Raw genomic sequence first — 21796 nt, forward strand, 5'->3', positions numbered from 1 at the left:
GATTGTGATAAATCAAGTTATATCACTTCATTTAAATAATTTTCCATCAGCAATTTCAGGCCAGGCAAATGATTTTGGCAATATGTCTGCTACAGTTTCCTGCATTAAACTGAAATATGTAATTTTTATTGGAAGCTGTATTCGTGCTCTAATAAATAGATGCCTTTATATAGTAAAAGTCACGTTCACATGGTATGCAAATATAAATTAGTATTCCATGAGCAAAAGATAAGCTTGAAACCTGAAAACTAGATACAGAGCCTAACATTTCAGTTTCTAGAACAGATTATACATTCTATAGACACTTTCCCTGACTGATGTGCCCCAAGAGCTTCAGAAGCATAATATTTGTGTTCATATAAACACACTTAGCTTGCCCTTTGCTTCTAGCCTTTTCTATGGTATAGATTCCCAATGAGAATATTTTATATTAAGATGCATGAAATGAGGTACTGTAACATACAAACTTGCCGTGTGAAGGCAAAAATAACAGGAAAATTATCTCTTATCCTACAACTGTAACCACAATTAAATGCTGGAGGTTATATCAAACCTTTCCCCTCAGATTACATAGCAACATAGAAGATGAGGTTAAAATAACCCACTCTTTAAAAAAACTGCATCTGGTATTGATGCAGTGCATGCATGCTGTACAACTAGAAACTAGATTCATGGATAATAAACCTGTGAAGTTGCATTACAGTGCACTGTGTATTTCTCACATGTGCCAATTTGAAAAGCTCACCTTCTAATTCAGTTCGACATTTTCCACTGCAAACATTTTCATGAGATAAACCATGAGACACATTTTCTCACTGAATTGAATCTGGTCCTTTTTGTGTATAATAGTAAGGAAAAAAGACCAAACAGACAATAAGGCAATCATGGGAACACACAACAGATCCTGACCTACAGTACCTGTGCTTAATTCACAATTGGATCACATAGTTATGAAGTTGTTGATCATGGCAGCTGCTACTATTTTGAGTTAAATTTGAAGTGCCTTCCTTGTCAGTTTTGAGGAACTAATGGAATGGAATTGATTGGACTTGTGCAAGGCTAAATAAATGCATTTAGAATTTGAAATGTACCTCTGTGTACAAGAGCTTTTTATTTTAAAAAAAAAAAACAAATGTTAGGAAATGTGGCTTCCCAACTCCAGGAGTTAGCAGAGTAGACTCTGGAAGAGATGGCAAGACCAAGGCAAGGTAATTAAATACTGAATTGTATTCCTCATCCTCACTGCATTGTCATGACAAGGAGCTGCCATTATGCAAATGGTCATTTTAGATATAGTCCTGTAGACGGTATATCTAGCTTGTGTCTCCAGACCTAAAAAGCAAACCATTCATGCTGTAAAGCTTAGTTGCACTCTTAAAGGAATTGTTTAGTATAAAAATAAATAGATAGATGGGTAAATAGATAGACTGTGTAAAATAAAAAAATGTTTGCAATATACAGTAGTTAGTTAGCCAAAAATGTAACGTATAAAGGCTGGAGTGAGTGGATGTCTAATATAATAGCCAGAACACTGCTTCCTACTTTGCAGCGCTCTTGGTTTCCACTGATTGGTTACCAGGCAGTAACCAATCAGTGACTTGAGGGGGGCCACATGGGTCATAACTGATTTGAATCTGGCCTGCATGCTGAGGATGAATTGCAAACTCACTGAACAGTTATGTCCCATGTGGGCCCCCCTTCAAGTTGCTGACTAACTCAGAGCTGAAAAGCAGGAAGTAGTGTTCTGGCTATTATGTTAGACATCCAGTCACTCCAGTCTTTATAGATTACATTTTTGGCTAACTAACTATATTAGAAACATTCTTTGTTTTGCACAACCTATCTATTTACCCAGTTTTTATTTTTACAATGAACTATTACTTTACACCAAATTTCTGCCTAACCATGTTTGGTAGACAATTGACTGCCTCTTTCCTATAAGTAAAATAAAAGCAATATACTGCAAAATCAATACAGGGTTCAATATCTGGAATATGTTTGTGAATATGTTTTCATTTGTGTCTGCTGCTCATCATCCTATTCATGCTAACCCCATTTACCATTTCAGTTCTATATTTCCATTATTTGTTTATTATCTGTTTGTGCACTGACATTATTGCAGCTAACAAACCAAATGCAAATTGATATCATGCATCTATTGATAGGCCACTCAATATGTTTGCAACTGTATGTGACATACTGTATATTCTAGGCAACAGAGCATGTATTTACTGCTGTGAGTTCAGAAAAATATGCTTTGTTGACCATTGCATTATTCACGTTCAAAATTACATTCTGATTTTTTTTTTAAAGAAAAATCCCAAGACAGAACATGGCAAATATTTTTAATAGGTAGAGATATGTCTGAAATTATCAACGTGATTAGATGTTCTTTCCCTCACACATTTGCCAGTTTCATTGGTTTTTCTGGCACTGTTCTTTGGAAACCCATGTATTGAATAGACAATTTATATGCAGTATGCATTATAAACATAAAACCAGATAGGAGACTCAAACATGGCCCCATGGTCCCTGGTCTCAATAATGAACCCAGACATGCATGAAATCTACACTTGTTCCATTAATGTATACAGGTGATGTCTTTACAATTTTAAGACAGGTCAATTGACATGTTTTTTAAAAGAATGAGGACTTAGTAAGCAAGTGGAACACCACTATACTTCTGCTATTCTTGTTTTCTGCATGAAACTTATACAGTGTCGGACTGGGACACCAGGGGCCCACCCAAAAACCTTTGACCAGGGGCCCAACAATTAATCTTAGAGCAGGGGCCCACTCTTAGTACTGTTATTCTTCGTCTCCTCACTCAACCTCTATTCTCCTAGTCTCTATTCTTTACATACTATAATCTATTATTCCATCTATTTAGCCTCTTTGTTCTCATAGAAATAGCGAATGGCCATGGAATAGGCCAAATGTTTAGCAGCATGAGGGCCCACTGACACCTGGGCCCACCGGGAGTTTTCCTGGTATCCCTGTGGGCCAGTCCGACACTGAACTTATATAAGACTAAGCCGAGAGTAGTATCCATGACATGCAACCCTACAGTAACTGCAAGAGGAGAAGCTAATCTGCCTTTGTAATACTTTAATTGTGCTCCAGGTTATATTTACAGAATACTTTATATTTAGATAGCATATCTTCTATACACAGAGCAACATGTGTGTAAAAAAAAATAATACAATATTTTTAAAAAAATTAAAGTTTCCCAGTTACATTATTGCCAAATGTTGATTCATAGGACCTTGTCCATAGACATTACAATCATAGTGGTAGGATAAGGTACAAATAAAAATTGAGTCATTGACAGTAGTTGTGCTTATTTAACCAAAAATGCCAAGTTTGAATTGTGTGCTGTGCTATAGTTCCAATTTCTGAAGAGGCATTTCAGTTTAGTTCAATAAGAAATGTAGCCTTCTGCAGGAGAATAAAAGGTTTAAGATGGGATATGACAGCAAAAATTGTTAGGTTAGAGAAATGGAGGAGACATCCAGGAATAAAATAAGATATGTTGTTATTTTTTACTTAATGGGGAGCCATGGAACATTTTTAACTAGTAGAGGAGTTAGTACATACAACTATATAAGAGTAAAGCTCTCAGCACTAGGGTGCCATATTATGGGCATGTTCTTATTTTGTAATCACAAATGAGTTTGTAACCACACCTTTAGTTTCTCTATAATGCCTCCAGTGGAATTGGCATTGACTTGCAAAAATGAACATTCTTAAATTAGCATGTTAGCAAGTAGCTTGAGGCATGAGTTTAGCCGTTATTGATTTTGTTGCATAAAACAATAGTGTTACATTGTTTCACACCAATTACACTTTCATTTTAGTGTTCACAGTTTCATGGCCTGCTGCCATATTAGATTCTTTTCTGGGATTTTTTTTTCTCTCCATTCACACATTTTCATGAGCTCTCACATGAATGCTTATGCATTCAAGCTTCAAAACAATTTCTTACAGCAAAAACTGTACTTGCAAGTCTGGACCCATGTGTTACTGAAATAAAAAAGCCAGCGCCAAAGGCACGGGAGACAGACAAACAGGCAAATAGGGTAAGATAGTTTTGCGATGTTGCCACCTCTTGTGTAAGAAACAGACCACTTGTTTCACCATATATGTGTTGCCCTCCTTTACTATCGACCTCCACCAAAGGGTTAAAAAACTTTCCTTAAAAACTTGTTTAGGTGGGTACTCACAAACAGGGAATATCAACTTGCACGTAAAATCATGAAGCGCTTCTCCTTGTATAAATTCTTTTTGGGTGCATCCACTAACCAAGCCACCTCCAAGCCAACCAAATTACTGTCTTCAATAACGGGATATGAAGGACACCATCTTCCGGCTTTTCCTTTAAAGGGGAACTTTTGTAGTGAAGCCTGTGGAAGCTGCTTTTCTTCAACCCTCTGGACCCATATTCAGTGTATTGTACATTGTATTTTTCTACATACACAGTATAGATACTCTAATAAATAGAATAAGCAAATAATGAGCAAGCAATTCTTGATTAAGCTTACATACATGTGGGACTAAACAAATCTTTAAACACTGATTCCACAAGAAGTCAATGTTCACAAAGATCCAATTATAGGTCTCATTCAAATCAGTATGTTAATAATTTCATCACAAATTAATTTTTTGTTATGAAAGAGAAATTAAATATAGAGCAAAGACACGCGACTTAACAAAAGCACAATTTTATACAAAATAACCTTGGTTTTTAACAAGGGTCAATAAAACATTTTCTAAATACAGTATACTTAGAATTTATGTTAACCAATTTATTTTAGAACTTTAATTAGTCCATAGACAGACTTTTGCCCAAGCAAGAAAAATAACAAAATACATTTATGGGGGTTATTTACTAAAACTCTAATTTATCTTATATTTTATTAAACTAATCTTGACTAAACTCCCATCCACGATTTCTTCTCTTTTATTAATAAATTAACTCAAACAATTTGGAAAAAAAACTTGATGAAATTTAGTGAAAACTCAAATTGCATGAATTTTTTGGATTTTACTGCCAAATTGCAAATCCCAAATTTTTCATATTATAGGATGAAACCCAGAGCAGACCACGATATCTTCAAATTGTAAAAGGGACATCTCCCATTGACTTAAACATGACCTTGACAGGTAATAAATAACCCCTTATGTGTATGATTGTAACATTCCAGTATTAATGTATCCCCTTAACATCAGCAAAGGGAAAGTCAAGTATGTCTTCTCCAGAGAAGTAAACAAAGCCAAATTCCACATAGTTTAACATTTGCACTTCTTTTACTAGTTTACCTACAGTTTACCAGTTTAGAAACACTCTTTAATCAATTTATACTTTAATATACGTTGTACCAATATTCAGACTACTTATAAAACCTTACAATAACTGTAAAGATTAGTTCTATTTACCTCTGTGGCTGTTAAGGGGACTCGTTCCAACTATGTGAATATCCACCATTAATATAATTAACAGTTCAATTAAAATTAAGATCAAATGAAAAGTTGCTTTCGCAATAGTGATTCTCAAAAAAAAGGGTATTACTACAATGTGGGTAACAACAACCTCTATTAAAGTAACATGTGTAATAAATGAATGTTTAAAAAAAACACAGCATTACATCTTACTGATATTTTCCCCTCAAAAATACAATTACAATTGATCCAACCTGATTACTTATTTTTAAAGGTGAATTTTTATTCAGTTTAAAGCACACATACAATGATAACAAACCAAAAATTAGTTAAATCAAAGTATAAACATAAGGGAACATGTAGTTTCTGGGTCCCATATGCATAAGAATGGTTTACATATTTGTTGTATTTCTTACTCTTACGGCATAGCAAAGTACCTGCTTTTCTCTATAAGATACCAGGTCAGATGCTTATCGGGTAGTTCTTCTAATTCACTTCATGGTCACACCAGGGACCCCAGACTTTATCAAATTTGTTCATAGAACCCCTATTTTCATATGTTAACTTGTACAATGGAATCGTTTTGTTGACTAATTGCTTCCAGGCCTTCAGTGTTGTAGGCGTAGTGCCCATCCAATGCATAGCTATTGTTTTTTTTGCGTAGAAAAGCAGTAGTCTAAATAATAGTCTAGAATGTTTTAGCGGGACTATGTCATCTAGGACACCTAGAAGGCATGTTGCTGGAGCGATTACTTTGGGAAAGACCAAGTTATTTGCTAGGTATTCTATTACTTTATTCCAGAAACGTTGGAATTGTGGGCAGGACCAGATCATATATAAAAAGTCTGCAGAGGCAGTACCGCATCTGCCGCAAGAATTAGTAGGTATTCTCTTCATCGGATACATTTTCATCGGTGTAACATACAAGATTACTTATTTAATGGAGATTCCCACAAGGGGGTATTAACATAGCATGTGCAAACAACTTAATTTTAAGGGGCCCATTTACTAAGGGTCAAAGTGAATTTTAGAATTCAAAAACTTTGAATTTCGAAGTAATTTTTGGGTACTTCAACCATCGAATAGGCCAAAATTCGATTTGAATTGAAAAAACTTCACAAATTCGACCATCCGAAAATCGAAGTACTGTCTCTTTAAAAAACTTCGACCTCGACACTTCGCCACCTTAAACCTGCTGAATTGCTGTTTAGCCTATGGGGGAACCTCCTATAACCTATATGAGCCGTTGGCTACGTTTTGAGAAGTCGAAGGTTTTTTTGTAAAATAGTACGATCGTACGATTAAATTATATGTATCGAACGATTTGAAGGATTTCATCGTGCAATCAAATGATTTTAATTTTAAGGAAAAAAACTTAGACTTCGACTATCATACTACACCTATTCGATGGTCGAATTTCGAAGTTTTTTCACTTTGAAATTCGACCCTTGATAAATCTGTCCCTAAGTGTCTAGTGCAATAACTTAGGTTATTCACTAAACCTTGATTTTTTTTCTGGTTGAGGTTTTTTTGGGCAAAAACTCAAATTTTTAGAGGGGAATTTTTGAAGATTTGTTTTACCCCGAAGCTGTTCAAAGTCCGAATCTGAAAATCTGCCATCTCAAACAGGTTGAGGTCATTAATAAGTCAATAGCAAAATGGTCTGAAATATTTTTGCTAGATTTTATCGAGTCCTTTCCCAACCCAAATTTGTCCAGTTTGGTTTAGAATGGTTTAATAAAAAGATGAGATAAATTCGAGTTTTAATAAATAACCCCCTTAAAGTTTAAAATATCACCACAGTATTTAAATTTATCTCTACCTAGCCAGACCCATCATTAAAGGTAATAATTGGAAAATGACTTTTCAGAAGGTGGAGATATCTGGAGAGATTGCTAGATCTTGGGTTACCACAAAGAGGGAAAACTTTTTAGGATAAAACACAAGTGCTTTCAACTCCTCTGCTTTTTATCTCAGCACTTAATAGTAATATATAAAGATATTCAAGAGATTGTATAAGAACAATACTAATAATAGCATGCCCTTAAGCAAGTTTTTCTTTCTACTTTCTCAAAGGTTCACCATTTCTGCTTTCTGCATTTCTGCTTTTCATTTGGTCATAATTTTAATTGAAGTATTAATTATATAAAGAAGGATATACGCAGGCAGTTTACCTCAACAACCAAAAGGATAGAGGGGAATAATCTGATAATTTCAGTCTTTTACCATTTATCTATAATTTCATCAAGAATATTCTTGTGAATAATGTGCATATTTGGATGCTCACTAACAGTTATTATCAGTTGCATATGGGTCTAATAAATCCCAAGAGGACAACTGCAAATCATAACAAAAAAAAAAGAAGAAAATCACATGTGGGACACACATTACTTACATATTCCGCTGATGCACACTGTACAACATTAAAAATAGAAAAGAAGCATATACAGTATAGTAACAAGAGACTCATTTCATTTCAATTGATTGATACATATTATCCCTAGGTCACTTCTCCCTAAAGGAGACCCTGTGTTGACAGCTGGGGTATTCAGTCTTCCAAACATGTGGGGTCTAATTAACAAATCAGAAGAGGCAAGTAGCTTTATTTATTTTTTATGATATGTGTATTAAATATAACCCTCAAATCACATGGAAAGCCAGAGTTTTATGAAAGATATAATATGCATGAAATATGCACTGCATTGTCAAACATTTCTAAAATTAGAAACACACATACCCCTTTTTTGTTGGGATTTTCCAAAGCTTACACAAATAGAGATATCATTTACTGTGCAGGCTTTTGAAAATATTTTTTAAGTATACTTTTAATATTTTAGAACATCTTTTTGACACATTGGGGCAGATTTATCAAGGGTCGAATTGAAAAATCTAATTTTTAAATTTGAATTTTGAGCTAATTTCTGGGGCAGATTTATCAAGGGTCGAATTTCAAGGGTTGAAAACCCTCGAATTCAACCCTCGAAGTAAAATCCTTAGAATTCGAATATCGAATTCAAAGGGTTTTGGCGCAAAAGGTTCTAACATTTTGAACGATTTTGAGCGATCAAGGATTTTTTAAAGAGACAGTACTTCGATTATCAAATGGTCTAATGGTCAAACGATTTTTACTTCGAATCGATCTAATCATTCGATCAAATTTGACTAATTTGATGTTCGAAGTACCCAAAAAATTACTTCGAAATTCGAATATTTTTGGATTCAAACTATTTGCTCCAGCTTTATCATGTACTGTCTCTTTAAAAATTCAACTTCAACTATTCACCATCTTATTCACCATCTTAAACCTGCTGTTTTAGCTTATGGGGGACCTCATAGAACCTATTTGGAATACGATCAGTTAAAAAATTCTATTCTTTTAATAAATTTTGGTTGGTCTTTTTTTATTCTAATTTCGAGGTGATGGGAGTTTAAAAAAACTCCCATCACCTTGAAATTCAACCCTTGATAAAACTGTATATATATAATAATGTCTATACTGCAGGAACCAATTTCCAACCCAACTTGGGTTAACAAAGTGATCCAACCCCTCCCTCACTTTGCTTCATTTTGAAGTGAAAGATTTTGGGACTTTTTGACATGAACTCATTCAGTTGAGTTTATGTAGAAAAGGAGGTGCATAAACACCATGAGAATTTCCAAAGGCTCACAGTATAAAACACCCCTTCTTTTACCTTTTTTAAGTGATGAATTCTGGGACTGGAAGTCCCTCTGTTTTCCAGAGAACCTACCCACCACGCACTTTGGAAAGCAGAGTGACTTCAAGTCCCAGAAGTCATCACTTCATAATGGAACAGGGTGAGAGAGGGTTTGCATTACACAAAGTGAGCATAAGGGGTTAGTAGGGAAATGGTCTTATGAGTACCAAGGGTTTGTGGGTGTGTGTAAAAAAACCTTAAGTGTTTATGTACCTTTTCTATGTACCTGTTCTCTTTCACTGCACTAGAAATATAAGCAGGTGTATACCACTGTAATATCTTGATGCATTATACAATATATATAAATATGAAGCCACTTTCAGGATTTGATAAACAGTACAAATCAAGGATATATGGTTTATTTTCATTGTTTTGATCCCCCCTGTGAATCCTTCTTACTGTATAAATGTATTTGTACACATTGTAAAGCCAGTACTCACATCAAACAAGAATCCAGCTGGCCTGGCTACAGTCCAAAGTTTCTCTTCTCACTGCAACTTTCTCAAACCTGCAGCAAATATTTTGTGCCCAAGATACAAGTGTTTTAGGCAACTAAAGTGCAACCCATTGCTAGTCTCTGGCTCAGAATAGCAGTTCACATACCTTTTACTACATTTTTTTTGCTGTGATAATGCCTACAAAAGATCAACAAAAATTAGATTTAACTTATACCGCTGCATATAATCTAGTATTTAGGCTTATCAGCATTTCTAAGACACATCTCTTTAGTGAGTCCTATCCTCACATAGGGATATACAACTCTCTGCTTCTGTCTGTATACTGAAATGAAACTTTATGTGTAAGTTAGAAGCAGTCTTAAAACCTTGATTAATTAACCCAATAACAATGGGTTTCAGAAAGAACTGATCAGCCTTCCAAGCTAACAAAATATTTCATTTTTTGATCAGCTCAGCCTGATCATTTACTGGCATATTAAACTGAATTCAATCACTTTTCAATGGTGAATAATCATTCACTTACTTTGAATGAATATGTTTTTTCAACGTAACTTACTATGTTACTATGTATTTGAAATATATAGAAATATATTTACTGAAGGCTGTTAAAATATTAATACCTCCCCAGTGAAGAAGGACTGACATGTTTGGGGCAGATTTATCAATGAATCTGGAGCAGGGATTGCACTGTCCCCAGCCCAGCATGACTGAAACAACTCAGGAAGATGATTTAATGGTGTCAGAGGGTTGCCTTTACTAAGGTTTACAGGGCTGGGGGGGCTTTTATCTGCTTATATTTCTCATGCAGCTTCTTTTCCCTGATACCAACATGTTCCTATTTGTAAAGAATGTGTCAGTATAACTTTAAGGTTCAAATTGTAAATTCTAATTTCAATTTCGAGTTGAATTTTTTTGTCAAAAGTCACAAACTCGAGTTGGGAAAAATCCGAACTCGAATTCGGGATTTATCATACTTCGACCCTGGAAGTAACTCAAATTCAAAAGATCGCAACATAAAGCCTGCCGAGTTCATGTGGAAGTCAATAGCAGAGGTCCTTTGACCCATTTGAAGAAGACTTCCTGACATTTGACATTCCATATGATATATAATGTAATATTCGTTCAAATTTTAGACGTTCAAGTTTTTTCTTAAATAAGATACATAACCATTCAAGTTTCTAAGCAATTTGGTGTAAAAAAAAACTCTATCACTCGACCTTTTATAAATAACCCCCTTAAACTTAAACTTCAAGTTTTCGGGTAGGTAATATTGGTTCAAATTTTAGACGTTCAAGTTTTTTCTTAAAGGGCATGTAAAGTCTAAAATAGAATAAGGCTAGAAGTGTTGTATTTTGTATACTAAATGTAAACATGAACTTACTGCACCACAAGCCTAATCAAACAAATAATTTATGCTTTCAAAGTTGGCTACAGGGGGTCACCATCTTGTAACTTTGTTAAACATCTTTGCAAGACTAAGACTGTGCACATGCTCAGTGTGGTCTGTGCTGCTTAGGGATCGTCATAAACAAAGCTGCTTGAGTTCTGCATGGCTGGGAAGTAAGGCGGGGGCTCCCCCTGCTGTTCATAAGTATGATTGTTTCCCTGTTCAGCAGTTAGGGACCATCTGACAATTCCTATCCACAGTAGTAAATGAAGGGAGAATTTCACTGCATACAGTCAGGTTTCGTATTAAAACGGTACACATTTTTTAACTAAAGTATATTTTCATTAAAGAAAGTAAAAATGGGATTTTTTTTGCCTTTAAATGCCCTTTTAATAAGATACCATTCAAGTTTTGAAGTAATTCGGTGTAAAAAAAAACTCCATCACTCGACCTTCCATTTATACCCCCCTTAAACCCTAAAATGCTTATTTTTTTAAGAAATAACTTTAATAGCACTGGCATTTTTTTTAAATATACTGTATATTGGAAAGTTGCTTAGAATTGTTTTCTTTGATAAGGCAAATTTTTATTTTGGGATGACTTGTCCTTTAAACATTTTCATAAGAATCCAGGGGACATAATGCAAGTTTGTTTTACTGGATATACTATATTACATTGAATATCATATGGTACTGAAACTGGCATTTCTCTCATCTCTAAGTGATTGAAAAGGGTCAGCACATAAGCTCAGGACTTCTTTGTAGTGATCCATTGACGTCACTGATCTATTTGCTAGTCTCTGCTGGCTGCTGCTGACTGTCAAGGGCATCAGTACTATCACATGGTTTGATTTTAGGTAGTAGATGCAATAACTTAACCCTAGACATAAAGTAGTATTGATTTGAGCTGAAATGTATGTATTTGTTATGGACTTGTGTGCATTGTACTGCACTGAGATAAGAAGCGTTTTAAAAAAAATACATAAATCTATATGTTCTTTTTATATACAAACCAACAAAAAAAAAGCCTCTCTCTTCGGCTGGATACATGGCTAGTGGACACATACATGGCTAGTGGACACATACATGGCTAGTGGACACATACATAGCTAGTGGTTGGGACTGACTCATTTCTTTATTCGTATGGACACTGTAAAAAAGAGAGAAAGGTACAAACAGTTGGGGAGGCTTTCAGCTTGTTTGCAATTAGAGTCATTTCAGAAATGAACCAGAATCATTCGCTGCATGATACCGGCAGTTTGTTACGTTACAACATTGTCAGTGGAAAAGCAGGTGAAAGGAAAATGTTCATTAGCTCTTTAAAAAATTGCCCAAAGGTATACATTCTGCAGTCATGTCTGTGGAAAGCACATATTGTTCAGCAACTAGTCTCTACAGAGAAAAATCAGATACATAATTCATACATAATTTCTAGGACTACATTGATGCTGGAAGTTATGTATAATTCTTTTTATCCAGATATGCTGCCAAGTATAAATAGTGGCATTTATACCAAATACTAGCCCTGATAATTTAATTCAGCACTTTCCACAATTTGAGTATCAGCCATTATCTGTTTCTTGATTATGTTTCTTAAAATGTTGGGGGGTATAGTAGGCTCACGTGTGAAAACTTGCACAGGTATGGGACCTGTTATCCAGAATGGGCTCCCAGTCTGACAATGTTTGTCGCCCAAGGTAGTGAAGATTTAACGGCAGGTGACAAACTTCCCCATGTGTCATGGCCCTAAAAGATGCCGCACTCCCATGAGAAATTCCATAAAGGAACAGTTCAGTGTGAAAATAAAAACTGTGTAAATAGATAGGCTGTGCAAAATAAAAAATGTTTCTAATATAGTTAGTTAGCCAAAAAATGTAATGTATAAATGCTGAAGTGAACAGAATCCAACTTCCTGCTTTTCAGCTCTATAACTCTGAGCGAGTCAGCGACTTGAAGGGGGGCCACATGGTACATTTCTGTTCAGTGAGTTTGTAATTGATCCTCAGCATTCAGCTCAGATTCAAAAGCAACAGATATGACCCATGTGGCCCCCCCTCAAGTCTCTGATTGGTTACTGCCTGGTAACCACGGTAACCAGTCAGTGTAAACCAAGAGAGCTGAAAAGCAGGAAGTAGTGTTCTGATTGACATGTTATACATCAAATCACTCCAGCTTTTATACATTACATTTTTGGCTAACTAACTATATTAGAGACACTTTTTATTTTGCACAGCCTATATATTTACTCAGTTTTTATTTTTACACTGAACTATTCCTTTAAAGCTCAACTCTATTGCTATTCTTTGTAAACTTCTTCTCTTAGCACCTGCAGACACAGTACCCTCAGTTTAACATTTACGGCTTTTCTGTACAGTGTAATTAAATTGTTCCTATTATGCATAGAGGTTTGCCCTTTACAGCAATCACAACATGTGGGCCTTTCTGGTGTCCCACTGCTAAGTTTTTGCAATCCATCATATATTTGTTCCATTTAAGTTCCCTCAAGCTTCCCCACATCATGCTGAATATTTGAACCCTTGCTGTGCCGTGTCACAGTGATTGAATTAGAATTCACATTCTAACACTGCCAGACTGTGCTTGCTGCTTAACCCCTTCCCCACGTGCTGATGATCAATACTACTCTGTCATGTCCAACGTTATTTTATCCTGTGCCATCATGAGCTACTAACAACTACTATTCATTAACCTTTCTTGTGACCTTTGTTGACAACAAAGACCATTACTTTACTAGTGAGTCCTGTCAAAATTTCTAGTAAGCTGTTGGCCTTCCTTTGAACCCTTTTCCCACCTCACTCCTTGCACCATGTGTTTTACATCTAAAAAATATTTAGTGCTTTATTCTGTGTGTCTCCAGTCTTGGCTACCAAAATAAAACAGAAGTTGTGTTTATGTTTGCAAAAACGTACCCACTAGGTGTTTCGAGTTTATCAAGTAATATGGTAAATGAAGAAGTCAGTTACGATCTGTGTTTTTTACCACTTTTTCTAAATAGATTTCATTGATTCTGAAATATCTAAGTCACTGCTTATATCAATAATACCCTTTCCAATATACAGCAAAGACATTAAATGCATTTCTTGCCCATCCACCACTTCAATGTACAGCATCATGAACGTCTTGTATTGTATTGTTAATCCTTTATTGAATTACGATTAAATAATGAAATAACAGCATTCTCTGCCACTATAAACTCTTATCCTATAATCTCAATTATTTTTCCTGTGACTTTATACCTGTCATGCTGTACAACCTGACACTCACAAAATGTATCAGTGCAGATACCGTTTTCTAAATCTCAGAAAATTGCTGGCATTCTGAACAAGTTGATTAGTAACTAAACCCTAACCATGAATATGGCTAGAAATGCAAGTGAACTTATTGATACAGTACCTCTATAGTAGTAATGATCCAGGGCTTTAAAGATGTGACAGGAGTTTCCCATCTTGGATTTTATTAGTCAGTGACACGCACATGCTCAGTGGGCTTTGAGCGGCTGATGATGTAGATGATGCTACAGGGCTGATTATTAAAAACTGATGCTAATTGTGCTGGTTTCTGAGCTGCCATGGACCAATAATCTGAATTATTTACTAAAAAGCCTTAGATTGTGAGATTTATATTATATATATATATATATATATATATATATATATATATATATATATATATACTTCCAAATGAGTATCCGCACTCCAAGGCCAATAGCTTCAGCAAAGAGAGGGGTGCACGGCCCAAGGGCATAGATACCATGTAATAATAAACAACTGAATTTTTATAACAGGGAGTGCTGGTCTGAGAATAATTGGTATATATATATATATATATATATATATATATATATATATATATATATATATATATATATATATATATATATATATATATACCAATTATTCTCAGACCAGCACTCCCTGTTACTTACTTAGGGACCGATGCACAATATACTGAATATATATATATATATATATATATATATATATATATATATATATATATATATATATATATACATATATATGTATATATATATATATATATGTATATATATATATATATGTATATATATATATATATATATATATATATATATATATATATATATGTATATATATATGTATATATATATATATATATATATATATATATATATATATATATATATATTCAGTATATTGTGCATCGGTCCCTAAGTAAGTAAGTAAGTAAATGACAGCAGCACAGAGCATGTGCAGTGAATTAGCAGAAAAGATGATGGGGCATCTTTGCAGGCACAAATCCTTACTGCTAAAGGGTTGTGAAAGCCCAAAACATAATGAACAACATTTCTGCCCCACTTCTTTAGTTAGGCTTTAGTTCTCCTTTAAAGGCACCGTTGGGCATTTTTGGACATCAGTCTCAGGTTGAGGCTTATTTGTGTTGCTTTCCATTGCAGTCAAGAACACATTCACCCATTTTAATCAGATGTTCCTTACCACAGGTTCACAAGTGTACATACAATACTGGTATTCCTTATCTGATGGTGAGTTAAGGTCTACATCAAATAAATGTATTCAGTAAATAAGAGATTTATCTATAGTTAACATGCTGCTTTTCTAAAGAACATACTTTAGAACAATCATATGAGAGGACTAACATATAGAGCCAGTAATCTAATCAACTCATTCAATTTTAGCTGGTGGGAAGGCAGTACAGGGAGATTAGTTGCCTGCAGAAGAGGAGATTTGTCGCTGGCCTACTAATCTCCCCATCTACCACTTGTCAAATTTTCTGAGATTTAGAGTGGCTACAAAAAATGGACTCTGCACTGATGGTTTTGTCAGGTGTCAGGAGTGTCAGGTTAAATAGCATGAGAAAAATAATTGAGATTATAGGATTAGGGTATATAATGGCAGAGAATGCTGTTATTCAATTATTTAATCTGTAATTTAATAAAGGATTAACATTACAAGACTTTTCCGATGCTGTACATTGTAATGGGGGATGGGCAAGAAAGGCATTTAATGTCTTAAACGGTTGCTTTAGGATAATCTGTGTATTGGAAAGGTTATTACTGGTGTAAGTAGTGATTTAGATAGGTCAGAATAAATGGAATCTGTTTAAAATAGGTGTTAAAAAAAAGACTGATATTTAATTTTTTTTCCCTTTGGCAGTCCATTTTTAAACACTGTAACAGACTATTTCAATCAACATATTATTTTTAAACTAGGATAAATTGGTGTGTGCACCCGTTAAGTGCAATGGATGATCCCCGGCAGATATACAGGGATCATCAATTTATTTTTTTTCCATTGGGTTTGTTTATATGTTAAAAAAGGCACAGCCTATATCTATGTCCAGTGTACTCTACCGTATATGAGTGGCTGACAGATGAAATTGCTGCATCTTTCCACAGCTGTGATCAGTCACTAGGAAGAATGATGTGCCCTTCGGGCTAAGGCAAGGCAGATGTTCATAAGTACAAGTGATTGATCTACTGCTCTTCTTGTGGAACCTATGGATTACAGTGGCCGTTTCACAAAAAAAGTCAGCAGTGACGCCACAGTGGTCATGACCTGTCCAACCCTCTTGGATCACTCACTGGAACTGGGCAGCCGTATAAATGCAGCTTTTTGCCAGCTGTTGCTATGGGAGGCATGTCACTAAGTCCACAGCTACTTCAACTGACTGCCTATAAGTGCAAAGCCTCACTGTTACAGTAAATAAATGATAAAGTACTTGCTAACAAGGAACTTTTGCTAGAGCAAATGGGCCAGGGGATTAGGGAAGTTATTATGAATGTAAATTCCAAATCCAATCCTTTGTAACAGAAACAATCTCCCATCTGGCATGGAAGCAATCCGGCTTAACCCAGGAAGAGAAAGTATAACTTTACCAGGAAAGTTTTATAAGATCAGAATGATACATGTGGGAGCTGTAACAAACAGAAAACTGCATAGGCTTTGAGGTACTGAAGGAAATTTCCATTAAGCATAGGGCATTACAGAAAACAGAAAATGACAAACAGTTTTTTCTGGAAAATCACTAAAAACTAAGTGACCATGATATCTATTATCCAGGAACCCATTAGAGAAGAATGCCATCCTATTTAAGCAAACAAGTCTTATTTTTTTGTGTGATTTCTTTTTTTCTCTGCAATAATAAGGCACTGCTTTGTAATTAAGGGCAATTTAGCTGCAAGAATCCAGGATGGGGGCAAAACAATCCTACTTTTTTTTTTTTTAATAATTACAGTTTTATTTTTTTTTTATACTAGTGTTAAGGGAGGCTGCTTTATAAATTGTCTTAAAGCTCCCAAGCATTTCAAACAACAGATCTTGCATTATAATGTGTTTTATTTAAGGACCTTTATCCTGGCATGTCACAGTTAAACCAATAAAACAGCAAAGAAGCCTGGGCAATGCAATGAATGTAAGAATTTACCAGCAATTCAAAAAGCACATGCTTGCCTTTAAAAAAGATAATCGTAATCGAGATTTTTCTCTTCTATTCGTGCATTAGGACCCTGTAGCTCTGCTTTATATACACACACACACACACACACAGCATTGAGCCACGCCCACCACAATGCCTGATGCGGGAGCTGACAGGTCGCACACACATGGGTCGGAGCTGTCTGTGGTGCTGAAACCCAACACGTTTTGTCTACGGCGATTCACTGTTCTCCCCAGGAGCCGGCCAACAGTTTGATGATTTTACTCACGCTCCCACATTCCAGCGCAGCACAACAATGGCCGGGATCAGGGGCATCTTAACGGCCGTCTCTGGATTTTACTTCTGGGAAGCAGCGCTACTGCTCAGGTATTGTGGCTCCAACTTCTTATTCAGAAGCATTACTGGGGGATGGCCAGTTAAAGGTGCCTGGTTTCATTCGGGAACTGTGTTCCCTTTAAATCACATGTTTCTGTCTATAACAAATACAGTGTACTTTAATTGATTATTTTGAAAAAAATGATTTACCATTACATTTAAAAAAAAAATCGGTTATATGGCTCTTTAGAGCTGGTTTGTTCCCCTACTTTATTAAAATAATATTGAAATGTGTGTTCTGTCTGAGCTTAATGCAGGCTCTGGGTATACCATGTGCAACACAGATTCTGCCTGATTTGATTGCATGCACGTATGCTACTGGCAACAATAAATGGACCATAATGATAAAAACAAGGAAAAGTTGACCTTCTTAGAAATATGAAAACGTTGAAACCATAACAACAGTAAACCGACCTTTTCATGTATTTAACTGGACCAGTTAAATTATTTGCATTGATTAATTGCATGCCTTAATTGAGGTCTTACAAGACTATATGATAATAATGAAAGAAATTAAGAGCAGGTTGTCACAGGTAAGGGGTAACAAAAGTTTTTTATTATAAAGAAAATGCTACAAAAATATTTTAAATGTCACTTTATCAAGGGTTAATTAAGTAATGTGCAACCTGCAGCCCTCTAGCTGTGTATGAACTACACATTGCAGAATCTTATCCAAAGACGAGATTCTGAGATGTGTAGTTCGACCATATCATCTAAAATGTGTTGAAGGGGATTCTGGGAGTTGTAGTTCAGCAGCAGCTAGATGACTCTTACTAATGCACAGGTATATAAAGGGAGTTTTGTTTTTCTCTCGTTGGACATTTTGTGAACATGTGTATGTAAATGCTAAGAACTCATTTCCATATGGAAAGTAACGCTGGATGGTATATATATATATATATATATATATATATATATATATATATATATATATATATATATATATATATATATATATATATATACAAAGAAGAAGGTAAGCACTCACAGGTCTTAAAATGTTCAAAAAGTGAAAATTTATTGAAGAATTTTTTGTATTTATTGTATATCCTACTATTTTGGCGCAGCACCCAGGCACCTTATACCCTACAGACGAGTAGTGCCGGCCCTCCTTGGACATTATATATATATATATATACATATATTTGAACAACAATGTCCACACTCTCAGGTCTTAATAAGTGAAAAAGTTATTTATTAAAAACAACTGACATATCAGCTAGCACTCTAGCCTTTATCAATATAAGTGCCGGCTAATTTTGATGATGATGATGACGATGATATATATATATATATATATATATATATATATATATATATATATATATATATATATATAGGATGGGGGTTCAATCAATATCCAGACCAATCCCGATTAGCAGAGCACTTAGTTAACCATTTTTCCAAGATAACTAATTACATAAGATCACTCAAATTTAACTAATGTGCAAAGAATTTAAATTGTACGGGATCAATAGAAGTCAATGGGAAATTCATTAGTGATTTATGGCATGTATGTGCATTGTTGATTTTTTTTTATATTCGCAGGTGTTTTTGTCTGATCTCTGTATTGGTTTTATTTTCTTAGATACTGTACAGTGCAATTTAAATGAGCAATCAGTATCATCAGTTGCCTGGACTCATTTGTATGCGCTGCTGGTGCAATATATATATATATATATATATATGTATATATATATATATATATATATATATATATATATATATATATATATATATATATATATATATATATATATATATATATATATATATATATATACAGAGTATTCTTAATGAAAAAAAGAGTATTAATTTGCCTTATTGCCTTACACTTATCTCTCTTCAAGTGACTGTTTTATATTATGTATTTTAATAACACTATTGGCTCATGCTCATGAATATATAATGAGCAATGAATGGATGCCCCAGTGGCTTCATAATCTAATTCTGGAGCTGAAGTAAGGAGGCAATACAGATTGGTCAAGGTCATGGAGAGCTCGCAGTATAAAGGCACACTTTCTGGCTCATAATTCTTTAATTTAGCCACAGGGTCAGTTCCAATATTATCTTTATAAGCAGAGATGGCTGCGCAGGCAAAGAATGAATGTCGCTGTCTTTCCTCTGCCGAAGTTCTTCAGAATGAAATGTAAAGGCATGCTCTGCTTTGGTCTACAGGTGCATTTATCAAAGATTACAGTGCATGCACCACATACTATGTCATTATTAAACATCTAGAACACAGCTTGTACTCATTTCACTACTTAATGGTATTCAGGTACTTAACCAGTTATTCACTGCTCTACATCTTACACATTAAATTGAAAACTACAAGCAGAAAATACTCGTATAACTGTGTAGTTACACCAGTTCATCCACACAAGGGGGAATTCACAAAGGTGGAGTACACTGAAATGAAATTAAGAAATATCTTATAAGAACATCAAATTCACTAAAGCCAGGATCCATTTTGTCAATATGGTGGTTTTGTACATTTAAATGATCATTCTAATACATCACTGTAGTGAATTTGGGCTACCACATTTCTCCATACAAAGCTGGAATACTGCTCCAAGTTGACGTCTAAGTTGGTACCATTAATAATGTTCAATTCAGCAAGATGGCATTAGGCTTTAAACACAGGTGTGTGTTTATCGTGTGTTTGAGACGCTGGTTTGATTCCATTATATTCTGTTTGTACTCAATGTATGTTTTTTTTGCATATGACGCATGTTCTTAAGGCAGTAGCATAGAGGGTTACATTTGGAACCCACAACATAGCATTACATCTTATGTAATAATGCATATAGACCCAATATACAGGTATGAGACCTGTTATCCAGAATGCCTGGGACCTGAGGCTTTCCAGATAAGGGAACTTTGGATCTCCATGCCTTAAGTCTGCTAAATATAATTTAATCATTCAATAAACCCAACAGGATTGTTTCCCACCAATAAGGAATACTTATAGCTTACTTGGGATCAAGTACAAGGTACTGTTTTCTCTTACGAAGAAAAAGGAAATATGTTTTAAAACTTTTAAATTATTTTGATCAAAATGGAGTCTGGATTTCCCATAATTCATAATTCCAAATCCTATACCTGAATTCATTTTCACACACTCAGGGGTATATTTATCAAAGAGTTAAGTTAATAGTGAAGTTCCGCCACTAGAGTGAAATTCCGCAGCTCTCAATTCATTTCTATGGGATTTTTATAGGCGTATTTATCAAAGGGTGAACTTTCACTTTCATCCATTGATAAATACGCCTTTCAAAATCCCATAGAAATTAATTGAGAGCTGCAGAATTTCACTCTAGTGGCGGAACTTCACTATTAACTTCACTCTTTGATAAATATACTCCTAAGCATGGGTTTTAAAATGGACATAAAAATGTCCATGTTTAAGAGCCCTTAAACTGGTCAAATTGCTTTACTCTTTGACCAAAGTAAAACATTTTGGTGTGTTCAGACAATTGTGAATTTGTCATTTTCTGGTGTAACCAAGCATGTTATGGCAATTTTATGCCACTCTTATGCCTTGCCATGTGAATTCCTCTTAAGGCTCATTCACTGATGGTAGGGCAAAGAACAAAAAAACAAGCACCAACCTTCATGTTTTTCTCCCTTTTGGCCCTGCCCCACCATGTGTGCTTCTGGCTGCAGGTCCTTGCACTCCATTCTGGAACCTGTATTATCCCCAGGAATACAGCACTGCCAAATGTAGGAGAAGACATAGGGGCCGATTCATCAAGAGTCGAATATCGAGGGTTAATTAACCCTCGATATTCGACTGGGAACTAAAATCGTTCGACTTCGAATATCGAAGTCGAACGATTTTGCGCAAATCCTGCGATCGATCGATCAAAGGATTTTTCTAACGATTCGAAGGATTTTAATACAACGATCGAAGGAAAATCCTTCGATCAAAAAATCACAGGCAAGCCTATGGGGACCTTCCCCATAGGC

The 21796-nt window shown here is 35.0% G+C and overlaps 1 protein-coding gene across 1 annotated transcript in view; it reads left to right on the forward strand.

The window, feature by feature from the left end:
• Window positions 1-17601: 17601 nt before the first annotated feature.
• Window positions 17602-21796, forward strand: part of glra3.L (glycine receptor alpha 3 L homeolog) — an 84817-nt gene continuing 80622 nt past the window's right edge. The window contains exon 1 of the mRNA XM_018230778.2: window positions 17602-17818. Within this exon, the coding sequence (XP_018086267.1) occupies window positions 17748-17818 (71 nt within the window). The 5' untranslated portion in view covers window positions 17602-17747. The remainder of the gene's footprint in view (window positions 17819-21796) is intronic.

The sequence above is a fragment of the Xenopus laevis genome, chromosome 1L, assembly GCF_017654675.1.
Source record: "Xenopus laevis strain J_2021 chromosome 1L, Xenopus_laevis_v10.1, whole genome shotgun sequence".
Lineage (NCBI taxonomy): Eukaryota > Metazoa > Chordata > Amphibia > Anura > Pipidae > Xenopus > Xenopus laevis.